Source organism: Sylvia atricapilla, chromosome 6 (assembly GCF_009819655.1).
Source record: "Sylvia atricapilla isolate bSylAtr1 chromosome 6, bSylAtr1.pri, whole genome shotgun sequence".
Classification (NCBI taxonomy): Eukaryota; Metazoa; Chordata; class Aves; order Passeriformes; family Sylviidae; genus Sylvia; species Sylvia atricapilla.
Window position 1 is genome coordinate 51,955,786 of NC_089145.1, and position 12,933 is coordinate 51,968,718.

Consider the following 12,933-nt stretch of genomic DNA (forward strand, 5'->3'; position numbering starts at 1 on the left):
TGAACTTACAGGTTTGCTGCTGTAATTTTTAATTCAATTAAGGAGGATGAAGTATACAAATCAAAATAGAAATTAATTGTCATTTAAAACTTTGGAAGTTTTAGTCCAATGTAGTATGAAAAGTTTTATAATCAATTATGAAGGAAATGATTATCAAATGTGCAAAGGTAACCAGAAAATGTAATAACATGCAAGAAAGGTCTATCAAGGATAGATTTATTTCTCATTGATTAAAACTCTAGACAAGAAAATTATTATGGATCTTACAAGAATTTCAGTAGAGTATCTTCTGGGATTCCATGTGAAAGCCTATCAGATAGCCCAGAGAAAAAAAATATTAGATAAGAAATGTGACATACCTAAGGAATATATTTAAACTTCAGCCTCATATTTCACATCCGAAATCGTGTCAGCCTTCCAAGAGCACAGTGTTTCCCTTTGGGGTGTTGCACCAGAGCTCTCTTGTTGATTTCAGGCTGTTTGAAAGAACGTGGAGCTATCCCCTGAATTCTTGTGTCCATCTAGTCAGTTGTGTTAAAAATCCCTTTCTATAGGTGAATCAAATTTATAAGCTTGTTTCTTTTAATAAGATATTCCAGTATCTCAGTGATGTGACAGAAAAGGCCTTCTCCTACTTTTCAGCCTAAACTTTTTTGCAAATAGATGTGCTCTTGTGCTCTGTGTTCACGGAAGACAGAACAGTCCTTCTTTAGCAGGAAGTAATATTGCTTGGATCAGGGGTAGCTTGGATCACATCCTTGATCTGTCTGCAAAAGACAGGTGAACATGTTTAGTTGGCAGGATGCAGGGATATTGGTTCAGATGTGTTTCTCTTGGCAGTCTTGCAGAGATTTGTATTTCCCTTTACTCCTTAGAAATAATGATTAAAGGATGTTTTGAAAACATTAAAAGCAAGAAGCTTTTATTCATTTGGTGGGATTGTCACTAGTAAAAGATACGCAAAATACATTCTTTCCAACCAGAAAGCAGAACTAGTGTAGGGTACAACAAGGAAAGCACCTCAGCAGATTGTGGACTTCTGCATACCAACTGCAGCAGTAACAGCCCTTATTCTCTAGCCTAAGTTATGGACCAACACCAATTCTTTATTTTACACAATATTTTTCTTCTTTCACCTCAAAAGTGGTTATACTAAAATAAAGAGCACACATACTCTGTCATTAGATATTCTGGACAAATTGTATCATCTGAGATTTCAGTATGGCCTCAGGCATTACAGTGGGTAACTGGAAGTCATTGTTCAAAAGTAAATTAAAATGAGTTTAGTAGCTTAGAATTTGAAGGCCTTAAGGCCAAGTGATGTGAAATATTGAAATAGATTTGTCAATAAACAACATGTTTCTTTGGATTCTTCTGTATGTCTGGAGGTGAAACTGGCTCCAGGAATATATTTGGGTGTGCTTATACAGAAAACTGATTGTAACTAACTTGCACAGAAGAGCAGTGAATGAACTTGCTTGAAGATAAGGTCAGAGAGTTAATGCTGGGCTTCCACAACTTCATGTCAATGATCTCAGAAGTGACATCCCCCTGGATGCTTTGCACATTTCTGCATTGCACCAAATGCTGTAAATGCAACAGCCTTTATAGCTGTGAGTTCAGACTGATGGGGCAACTTGCATGGGTCCTAGCTGCTGTGCTGTGTGCAGTGTACCACTGAAGGAACTATTCATAATTAATGTTATTTGACTACCTGAAAGCTCTTAGATGAACACAGACCATACTCTGCAGAATGACTGTGTTGATTCACTTCTGTGCTTTGGAGAATGTGGAAAAATACAAAAAGGGAAAACTTTGAACTAACTTGTATTATTTTACTGTGGGGATGGCTCTGGAACAATCTTTTAAGAAGACCAAGGGAGTATAGTGGTCCTTACAAGACTAATGATGGAGAAATGTATACCTTTTCCTAAATTTCAGTCTTTCAAAGGATTCTGCTTTGGGAAGATGTACAGCACTGTATAAGGAAGCTGTTAAAATTTAGTGGGGATGACATATACTTTTCACATTTATCACCAAAAATCTATTGCAAATATTAGCACTGGTAGCACAAATGTGAATTGCTGAGTTCAGACTTGGAAGTTCGTTCTCAGACTTCAGAAGAAATACAGTGATGAAAGCAGTACAAATTGTTAGGAAGATTCAAAATATTTTTAATTTGTATTTACTGTTGGATTTTGGTTCAGGTCTATCTAAAACTAACTCAATGACAGGTGATTTTTTCATAACAATGTCAAGTGTTTCACAGTGCAGTCCAAATTTTCTAAAGCCACCTCAGGTGGAAGTTCTTAAATGGAAATTTTTAAAGGCCATTTCTGCATCTGAAGGTGTTTGTTGCAGTGAAGTCAGTACACTGTTCAAGGCTGTAGGTGGTCTATAGCTGGGCAAAATAGTGAATACCAGATAAAGAAAATGACAATATTGTGTATTCTATCTCAACACTTTATGAGTTGCTTAGAGTTTTCAGAGTTAGAAAAAATGAAACCTAGAACATGCTAAAAGATAATGAAGCTTTAGGTTCTTCAAGTACATTTAGCTGCATTGTACCTATTAGATCAAATAGCAGAAGACAGCAGGACTTAGGTGACTGGACATAGAGTTGAAAAGAAAAATGACATTGGTAGATATATTTGCTAACATACTACAAACCTTTTGTTTTTATGTGTTATAAAATAATCTTATTAGTAGCTGTGTTCAAAACCAAGTCATCCTGTTTTTGTAATAACACACATGGAGAGTGTATAATGGGGTGGTTACTCTTCTCAGAAAGATCAGATTTTATCTGTAATTAGGAGAGATAGGAGGACCATCTTTGTGTTTTGGAAAGGTAATTCCTATGGACCTGATAAGAGCATTCATACTCTGTTTCTATATATCCTGTGCACTGTATATGAGTAAAGACTTGCATAATGAGCCCTGCTTTCATAGTGAACCCTGCAAAATTATGCAAAATAGAGTGGCTTGCTACTTAAGAACTTACTTATGTTACTGTCGGGCTGCTTTCTTCTTCCTAGTCCATTTGGTTTAATTTAGGAGTGTGAGTGAGTGATTACAGTATATATGTATTTAAAGAAAAATCACCCACCTGGTAACTAAGTCATATTATTAATGTCCACTAATGACTACAGCAAGCTGAAAAGGAAGCAAAGCTGGAAATAAGCTAATCAGGCTTTACTGCCTAATTATGTTAGTAAGAATTGATATTTTGGATAGGGACTTTGGATTAATGTTCTGAACCAGTTTTGCTTTGAAGGTAAGTAAGAAAGGGAACATCCTACAGAGATGTTTAATTTTGCTACTGCTTGCTTGGTTCATTAGTGTCATAAGCCAGCTTTTCTTTCCAGGCTGTTTCCATGTCAAAGGAAAAGAATTTTCATGTTCTAGAAGATAACTCTAGATAGAGCAGGTAAAAAATAGTGCTTTGAATTAACTATAGAGAAGACTTGCATGTTGCTGAAGACAAGAAAAGACTGTTTGAACTGTGAAGAAAAACAGTGGTAAATATCTGATTATTGAACCTACTACCTGTGCCTCTGGAGGTCATCTTGTCCCAGCTTCCTTTCTGCCCCTGTTCCTATTTTACCCTATTCCTCCTAAAAGGATAGGAAAAAAGGGATTCAGATCTCTTGGGTCCTGTCCTAGTTGGTGCAGGCACCCTCGTTTGTAACATCAATCCAGAGCTGCTCAGCTGTGTAGTAGGAGACATACTGAGCCTAAGATGGTTCACAAGTCTGCAGCTGTCCTGTAGCTATGCTGCTTCCAGGATTTAGCTGATATCTTTGCAGGGAGCTAAACCTTTTGGACTTAGTTCTCTGTGCAGATCCCTTGTTGAATGCTGGAGATCTACCTACAGGTAGGACCTACCAACAGGTAGGACACAGTACATGCACAGAGCATCAAATCACTCCAAGTGTAGGTAGATCACTTTGTGGCTGGTTGGCTCCTAAAGTCTTTTGTGGGATAGGGAGAAATATTTAAGGAATGGGCTTTGAAAGCTTGTTACTTTTGATTCAGCCTGAAAAAAATTGCTGGCCTTGATCCTTAGAAAATACTGTCATGGATAAGTGAATAAATGTGAATTTATATTGAGGGTCCTTAATCACTGTGTAAGAGGTGGTGAGAATAAGTAGAGAGTTAGGGAGAATAGAAAAAAGTTATTAAAGTATTAGTTATTAAAAGCTGCTTGCTAATGAGAAGCATCCTAATAATCCTAATAGAGAAATATTAGAGCATGAAAGGCAATTGAAGCAACTCTTTGTATACTTGAAAGGAATCTGCTTGGAAAAAGAATTGTAGAGGGAGATAATAATTATTGGATTAGAAGGATCTGTGGAGAGGAATTAATAGAGCTAGGAAAAAAAAACAAACCAAGAATTTTCTTTTCCTATCAAATTCCTATCCTTGATAACACAAGGATAGGTACATCTTTGACTGTCGCATCACTTGAGGGGAATATTGCACTTGTCCTTGAAAAAGATTTGTCTTCTTCATACTTGGGATCTAACTGGAGAAATTACAGAAAGATGAACAAATGAACCAGATAAAAACCTTTCTTCATGGAGAAACCAGAAGCAGTCTGTTTTTCTCCTCTCTCCTCATAAGCTGCACTGGCTTCCAGTTAATCTTGTTGCTCATGCAAGCAAAATTGATGAAGTGTACTGAGATGCAGTTTGGTTTCACTCTCCTTGGGAATACAGGAGTCGATTGTTCCAGTATCACCACAAATGCTGAGCTTCTGCTCTGGGATTTGCCTTTGGTCCCATGCAGACCATATCACTAGGCCATGTCTTTTTTTGTTACAGAAGGACTGTACTGGGCTGATACCTAAGGGGCTGAGAGTAAAATACACATCTATGCAATGATAGGGAGCAAACCAGAAAGTTAAGATCAGAAATACATGTTCTTAAAAACAAATAATATCAAGTACTTTTATTTACTTCAGTAGTTTTGTCATTCTCTTCACTCCTATCTGCCTATTTGCTTTAGCATACATCCATTACTAGAACATCCATAAAGAAAATTTCCACCCTTTGAGGTATTTCAAATTATTGAAATGGGTGGCATTTCAAAAGAAAATATTACCATATGTTGTTAGTTATTCAGTAAAGAAGATTGCACTTTCAATTAATAAACTATACTGGAAAAATACTGTGTTCTTGTATACTGTGCTTGTAGCTCCTCTGGAGAAAGAAAAAGGGATCAGGAAAGGAACAAGTGTGAAACAGCTTTTGTTACTTCCATGACCTGTTACTTTCAACAATACTTCAACTATAAAAGTAGCTGAAACTACTAGTTTAAAATATCTTAAATATGTGAGGTTTGTTTATATAGAATTTAGCACTCTGGAAATTCGCTTTTTACCTACTCTGAGATAACCTGAGGATGTAGCTCTTTAGGTCATTGCTGCAAAGCCCATCTGAAGTTTCAGACAGGAAACTTGTAAAAATTTCATGGTCTGTGTGAAATGGGAGAGTCTTGTCAGTAATAGTATAGTTGTTTGAATTTTGTGTCAGTTTTCATGAAGCAGCATAGTTCTGTGTTGGTGGACTTGTAGTGGTAGTAGTAAGGCATCCTTTTCTCATACATGAGCTGAAATTGGTTAAGTGCTCTTCGCTTGCAGGCTGCTGGCTACTTTTGCTGCTCTCTTTTTGTCCTCCATCGCTGTATTCTAAATACTATGCATTAAAAGACAGCATTGGAATAGTTGGATATTTATAAATGGATGATGTCAGTGAAGCTTTAATGAAAAAATGAATTTGTTCTGGATGAGAAGGGAGCCTGAGAATCTCGACGCTGTCTAAGGCAACAGTACACTCCTTCACTTCAGGGGTTAGTGCTTGGCCCTGAACGACTTGCTAAACTGTGTAAACTCAAGTGTGATTTAAGTGTAATTAGCTTGCTGACATTCAAACACTCAAGGGGAGGACTGTCTGCATTCCTTGGCAGAAGTAATCAGGGTAGCTGACAGTGTGTCATGGCCTATTTAAACGGGCAACCTGTCTTTATGGTGATTTATGCTGTTCTGCATAAACCAACAAATGATCTCTGCTTTCACACCACCTGCAATATGCCAGCAACTGGTACAGAAGCCCTTCCAAAGGGTTTGGTCCGAAACACGCCCACTCTCTATATATCCCTATTTCTTGAGGTATAAACATGTGCTGAGGAGCCCTGGCTTTCTGCCCACATGAAATCAAACCAGTCCAGCCTGGAGCTTGCTCATGCTATAGTTTTCACAATCAGCTTAGCCTGGCATGTAGTAGCTCTGCTTTTAAAAAAAGGCTGTCCTGTACTCATCTCTTCAGATGCAGCTGTCTCTTTTCTTGCCCATACACCTCCTCTCCCACTCCTTCTTCTTTTTGTGAGGCAATGTGATGAACAGCTAAAAGCCGGGAAGCAGATTAGCTGAAACTCACCCAGGCTAAAAAAGCAGTAGAGGAGCATTTATGACCATGAAGTCAGTTGGAAATACAGGCAAAGAATGAATCAGAAAAATGGAAATGGAAGAAAAGAAAAAAATATGCTAAATAAGCCATTGGTGGAAAGAGATTAACAAGCAGAAAAGTCTATCATGAAGGCTAGGGAGAGACGCAATGTTAAATGGATGCATTTAGAAGTCAATGCTAAACCCACAAGAGAATTAGAGGTTATAAAGAAGATCAAGAGAGAACTCATAGACATGACCAGGTAAGAAGTAGGGCAATGATAAAATAGAATGGCTAACATTACTTTGCACATGGACTGTATAGGAAAAGGTGAAACAGAAAACCACCATGACAATTCATAGATCATAAATCAGAGGGAAAAAAGAACTAGTTAAAGAAATGGAATAAGAAAATTCAAACCTGTGTTGTTAGGTAGGAATTCCGTGTTGAACAAAGCCAAAGAAAAAGAAGATGCAAGAGGTAGCACTTTGCTTCACTTGTTGAGCCCAGCAATAAGTTCACTAAAACTACAAGGGCTAAAGATTGATGGCAATATTTAGGAGGAGGAGCAAATAACAGAATGAGAAGGAGAAGGTCTGGCAGTAGTGTGAGCAGCTGATACAGCAACAGGAAGTGAGTCTGAATCAGAATGGGAGAAAAGCAAAGAGCTGGAAATTTTAGAAGGTAGAAAAAAAAGAAGCTTGGTTCCTCTGCAGTGGTTTTATGGAAATTGGACTCAGTTTGGAACACTTGGAATGGAGAAAAGCAGCCATTTCGACTGCTGTTCTAGAGTGAGATCTGAATTTCTCTATGATGAAGAATAGCTTGCATGAGATCTAAAAGCAACTTGAAAATACATACTAAAGAGCATCTCAGAAGTGAACTTAGAGCAATTCAGGTGGATATACCAGATGCTGGTGAGAGATTTCTGTGCTTTGTAAGCTGATGTATTCAGCTATGTCTTCCTTTGGACTGTAAGGCTGCAATGAAAAGTGAATGTGCATGTCCCCATGATACAATATGGTGCATTTTTAGAAATTCCCCACAAACTTTCAGGAGGCTGATGTGTCTGCCTTGTTTGGTTCAGCACTATGTGAGACACAGGACAGTGATAAGGAAGCAGTACAGCTACCTCAGCTTCTATCCAGGTTATGCTTCACTCAAGAACTGTCTGGGAGACTCTGTCATGCTGTATTTGTGGACATGAGATCATGTGTGGCGTGGCAACTGGGAAGTTTGAGATGATCACAAAGATTTTTTATGTTGTTTCCATAGGTATCTTATTTGGTCTTTTCAAACTGGTTATGTATATGCCATTTTTTCTTTAATTAGCATAAAATGTAAATTACTTATTAAATTACTGATTGTCTGGGAATTTAAATCCTTGGCTGACTACCTTCAGTTGATTTCACAAACGTCATTTGTATATACCTCCTTTCTAGCTGCTTCTAACATGATCTGTTCCCATTAAGGAATTTTTCCTTTGGCAGTAGTTGCTACTAGAACGATATTTACGCATGAATTTGTGGTGTTGGTGCTCTACTTCTCAATTGCTTCATATATTTTGTCATTTGTTTAGGCATTGTATCTTTCTTCCACCTTAATGGATATTCAGTTCAGTAATATATTCAACTTATGTCTACAGAAGAGGCTACTATACTTTGAGTACATATTAAAAACTTAAATTGAAGCTGTTTCCATGGTCCTAGAAATTTCCCTTTGGAGCCTGTACTAACTTGCATAGGATGCAGTGAGGCATTCATAATGCTGATTTTTTGTATTTTCTTTGCATTTTCTTTGCAGCATGCTGTTGATGCTGATAATGCAGGAGTCAGTCCCGTTGGAAATTTCTCTCAAAACAGCAGTCATTGGGACCTTGGAGGTGCCTTTTTCTTTGCTGGAACGGTCATCACAACTATAGGTATGTTTATTGTTTGTTTTTTTTAAATAAATAGTCCCACTGAGGCATGGATAATGAAATAAATTTGAGGAAGGCAGACAACAAAGGAACAAAGTAGCTGTAGTGTATTTCTCTGTTAGCAGAACACATGACTCCAGCATATTTCAAAGGCACTGAGTCTTTGGATAAGTGTCAGAAGCTATTTACATAATTAGAGTAGAATAGTAATGCTGAGCTGAAAACAGGTAACACTGATGCAGGCTTTATAACCCTTCTTGATGTAGATGCAGATGGTCTCAATTTTCACCAAAAAGACCACGAAGTTGTACCAAATAAAATATTTTATGGCTGTTGGGAATTCAAATTTTTAATATTATAGAAGTGTAACTTTCTTCCTAAGTACAACAATTAATTTTGGTTTATGCTCTGAAGTTTGATAGAAGCAATTCTTCTCATACCTTACTCCTTGTAACTGGAAATGTATTCTCATAACTATTACATCCTTTGTAAAATTCTTACTTGCTTTCATACTAAGGAATTCCACAAATTGTGTAAAAAACCCTAGTCTTTTTCTATCTAGAATTCCTGTCCTTGATTATTGACACATTTCTCTGTGTTAAATGAAGAGTATACTGAACTGCTCCATTCACTTTTCTTGAACTACTAATCTCAATAAGATCATTATTCAGGCTCTTATCATCTCTCTCCCCGTGCATTCTGTCCAATGTATTTAGTATATGATCTCTGAACGCTTGCCTTAGAAATGCTAAGGTTTTTAATCTCTCCTCTCTGAGCCTTGAAGAATGTTCAACAAGCTTGGGTTTCAGAAGACAGACCGAAGGAAAAAGAAAATAAACCAATAACATTGATGATAAAGTTAATCTGCTGAAAATTATACAGTAGCTTTATAATTTTAAGCTTGATTTCAGTGCTGTCGTAATAATCAGATCAAGAGATCTAATTATTTGGAAATCACTAGCAATTTGTTGATTTTTATTTGCATTTTCCATGAGTATTATTCTGCTTTAAATGTTGTTTGAAGTGCTTCTCCACATTACAGCTGTGATGCACACACTGGTGCATCAGTGTACAGACAAAAAACTTGATAGTCACATAACTCTTCAATAAAGTGTGAGAATCTCACTGATTTATGTAGGCTTTTTATGCAGGTAATACAAAAACAATAAAAAAAATCCTGTGGCAGTTGAAAGACTTGCTATGGTGATCATCTCTAACAGTAGAGTCTGTGCCTTTCTGCTCTGCCTTTTCTTTGCTGTCAGAGTGAGGGGGAAAGAGGGATTGTATAGAGTGTACAATCTGTGTTCCTCTATATTTAGCTACATTACCATGTATTTTTGATGGTAGCATAAAACCAGCTGGTGGCAAGAAAGAAAACATTTCTGATTCATACGTAAGAAAACCCTCCCTTAGTATTTGTTTACTCAATAGACACAAGAGACAAGCTTTTAGATTACTCATTAAATAAATGCTGCTATGTAGGCATAGTTTATGCAGGCATCATTGACATCTGCTATTTAAATAACTTATTGAAAAGACCTTGTATTTTTGCCCATATTTGTTTTATTCTCCATGAATGAGATTTTTATAGGCTGCATAAAGTCTGTGTATTGTGTTAGAGCATGAAAATGGTTTTATCCACCAAAGACCTGCTAGGGCTCCTCTTAGGCAGAAACTCAGCAGATTATCTGGTCAACCTCAGTTCAATGGTCCATGGAGCCTGGACTTTCAAGGGATTTTAGGAGAAATCTGGGATGATGATGGATGCACCTGTGAAAAGGACGGTAGGTTATGGGACATGCATCATTGTGTATCAGCATAGTTCTTTCAGAGCTATTCCCATGACAGAGACATTTATCTGCTGCCAGTGTCACCAACCCAACAGGAATAGGACCTGACACTTTCATAGATTTCCTCCTCTCTGGATGCTTTATTGCGTCAGTGATTAGTAGTTGTGTGATAAAATTTAATATTTAAGTAATTATGAAATCTCTGTGATTTCAATATAAATACCCAATCTTAAATAAAAAGGTGCAAGTATTACTGTCACAATTCTTGTCGTTTTTTCTCTTTAACATTTTAACAGAAACACCATGCCTACTGGAGTAAAAATGCTTTACTGAAAAAAGAGTTCAAGGGCAGATTTGCATAGTGTGGGTACAGTTTGGAGGCTGTAGTGTAACTAGTCAGTGTGATGAGGGGCTGAGGAAAGTATGAACTAACTACTGAAAATGAGTTTTGTCAGGTGAATCACATTCCTGTCAGGAAACCATTAGCACAGGCCAAGAGGAACAACAGCATGCAGGCACCAGGCCAGCATGGAGGGATTTTTGTGCTGTGACATCAGCTAGATCAATTGAGCAAGAGCAATTTTAGATAGACTGAATCTACAGAAAATATGGGTAACTGAGACTTTAGAAAAATGGAATAACAGAGGGTGGCTTGGCCAGGAAATGGCATGATGTCATTTAAAGTCTATAAATAGAGATTACAGGTGGAACAAAGGTATACCTGCAGGAAGAGCAGTTTTTTAAAACCTAATTATTTGTTTTCTAAAAAGCCATGTGTAAGTTCTGAGACTCTGACAATTGTTTTTCTCCTCAGGGTATGGGAAGATGGCCCCAAGCACTGTTGGTGGCAAGGTTTTCTGCATCTTGTATGCCCTATTTGGGATTCCACTGTTTGGCTTCTTGCTTGCTGGGATTGGAGACCAACTTGGAACCATCTTTGGGAAGGGTATTGCAAGGGTGGAAAAGGTTTTCAGAGTAAGTTCACTGACAGTTTTTTGCTTGTGTTGTATAGCCTGCTCTTAATTTTATTGCTGTTACCTGTGGCATTTTTTACATGTTGAACACCATGAAACATTTACATGTTTAGTTGAGATGATAGTTAATGTCTGTAAGGGTCTCTGCAGTCAGTGGAGAGAAACAGACTTCTCAAGATGATGCAAGGGTTATAGATCTGACTCTGAATTTCCTTATTGAGAGTATTGATGAGGAATGTATCTCCTAAGTTAGGTTAAGGAACAATTAAGGAAAATTTACAATAATTAAGGAATTGTTGTAAAACAGTCTTTAAAACACCACAAGGTGCTTTAGATATGTACATCTATTCACTTAAAATGGGAGAAGATAATGGTTCCTTGAAGGAACAGTGATGTGGAGTATGTTCTGGCTGTGTTACTGATACAGCCTAAAAGACTTGGAAAGCAGGGTTGCTGTTGTGAATGTGAGACTGGGAAGAGAGATGGTTGAGTGATATGCCTTCAGTGCAGGATGACAGATGTTGGAGTAGATCTGCAGCTCTACTACAAAAATTGCTGTAATGCCACTGGCTGAAATCATGCTCATTCTCTGCCCTGTCTTCCATGAAGACATCCTACCCTAAATTTTTGTGTAGACTTCCTCACATATAATTTCACTTTATGTTGCCAGTACCCTCTGCTTTTGAGTCTGAATTGCTGTAAGCAGTTCTTTTGCAAGCAGTGCCATAGACCTGGCAAATGCTGTCTTGCTAACTTGCTAATGGTTCACTTCAGGGATTCTCTCCTTGAGGCAGAACTTCTAGAGGTGACCTGTGTGACACTTTCTTTGGAAGTGGTATAACCAGAGGTAAGTCTTTCCAGGGATGGGAGTGGATGAGAAGCTGCTCAAGCTGGTTAGTTTAATAGTCATCTATTCCTAAAACATTCCCACAGGTGAGAGCAAATGAATTGTAACTGTTTTTGAAAGGAAATAATTAGGTATTAGACTGAAGAATGAGCACTTTCCATTTTGATTAAATGACTTTTAGGTGTCCCAGACCAGACATAAATAGTACTTCAGAATAAATGTAGAAAAGGTGACTAGTGATTATTGGTGAGTAACATGTACATGCCTGTCTGGAGAGCACTTCAAAAGGCTGTATTTTCATTTAATGAAAATGATGTTATTGAAAAGTGTCTCAGTTCAGTTTGGCAAAAAAATGCAGCTAAGATCCCTAGTTATTTTTTGTCTACCTTTTTATTACACATGCTTCACTTAAATGGAGTCTCTGAACATTCCAGCCTGCTTCTGCCCAAGAAAAATGACAATCTTGAAGTGGATTGAGAGTCAGAAAATCTTTGATTAATTGTTAGCTGAGTACTGTATTTCTGAGTGACATGGAAAAGACCATTAAACTGTTGGTGTGATAGTTTATGATTAAAATAATCAGAGAATCACAGAATAACTGGGGCTGGAAGGGACATCTTGAAATCGTCTAGTCCAGTCTCCCTGCTAAATTACAATACATACTTTACTTGAAATACTTAAGATTCACAGATGAATGCTGATACTAATGTTTCTCACGGAATATAGTCCTTTGGCGCATAATGTGAGTTCTTTTGGTATTCAAAGTATTCCTTAATTTTCTTGAGTTAATGCAGTTACTTGTTGCTTATAGACATCCAAAGTATTTGTTTTCCTTGTTGGTATTTTGTCAGCTTCCAAAGGAATTTAGAGATTGTGGTCTTCTTTTTTAGCCAAGATGTGTATTTATTCCTTTTGTTTGTCATAAGTCCATTACATGCTATTACATCTATTATTTTAT

The 12,933-nt window shown here is 37.3% G+C and overlaps 1 protein-coding gene across 1 annotated transcript in view; it reads left to right on the top strand.

Annotated features, from left to right (window-relative positions):
• KCNK10 (potassium two pore domain channel subfamily K member 10) overlaps window positions 1-12,933 on the top strand; it is a 54,135-nt gene that overhangs the window by 24,294 nt on the left and 16,908 nt on the right. The window contains exons 3-4 of the mRNA XM_066322301.1: window positions 8,250-8,367; window positions 10,969-11,129. Coding sequence (XP_066178398.1) covers window positions 8,250-8,367; window positions 10,969-11,129 — 279 coding nt within the window. The remainder of the gene's footprint in view (window positions 1-8,249; window positions 8,368-10,968; window positions 11,130-12,933) is intronic.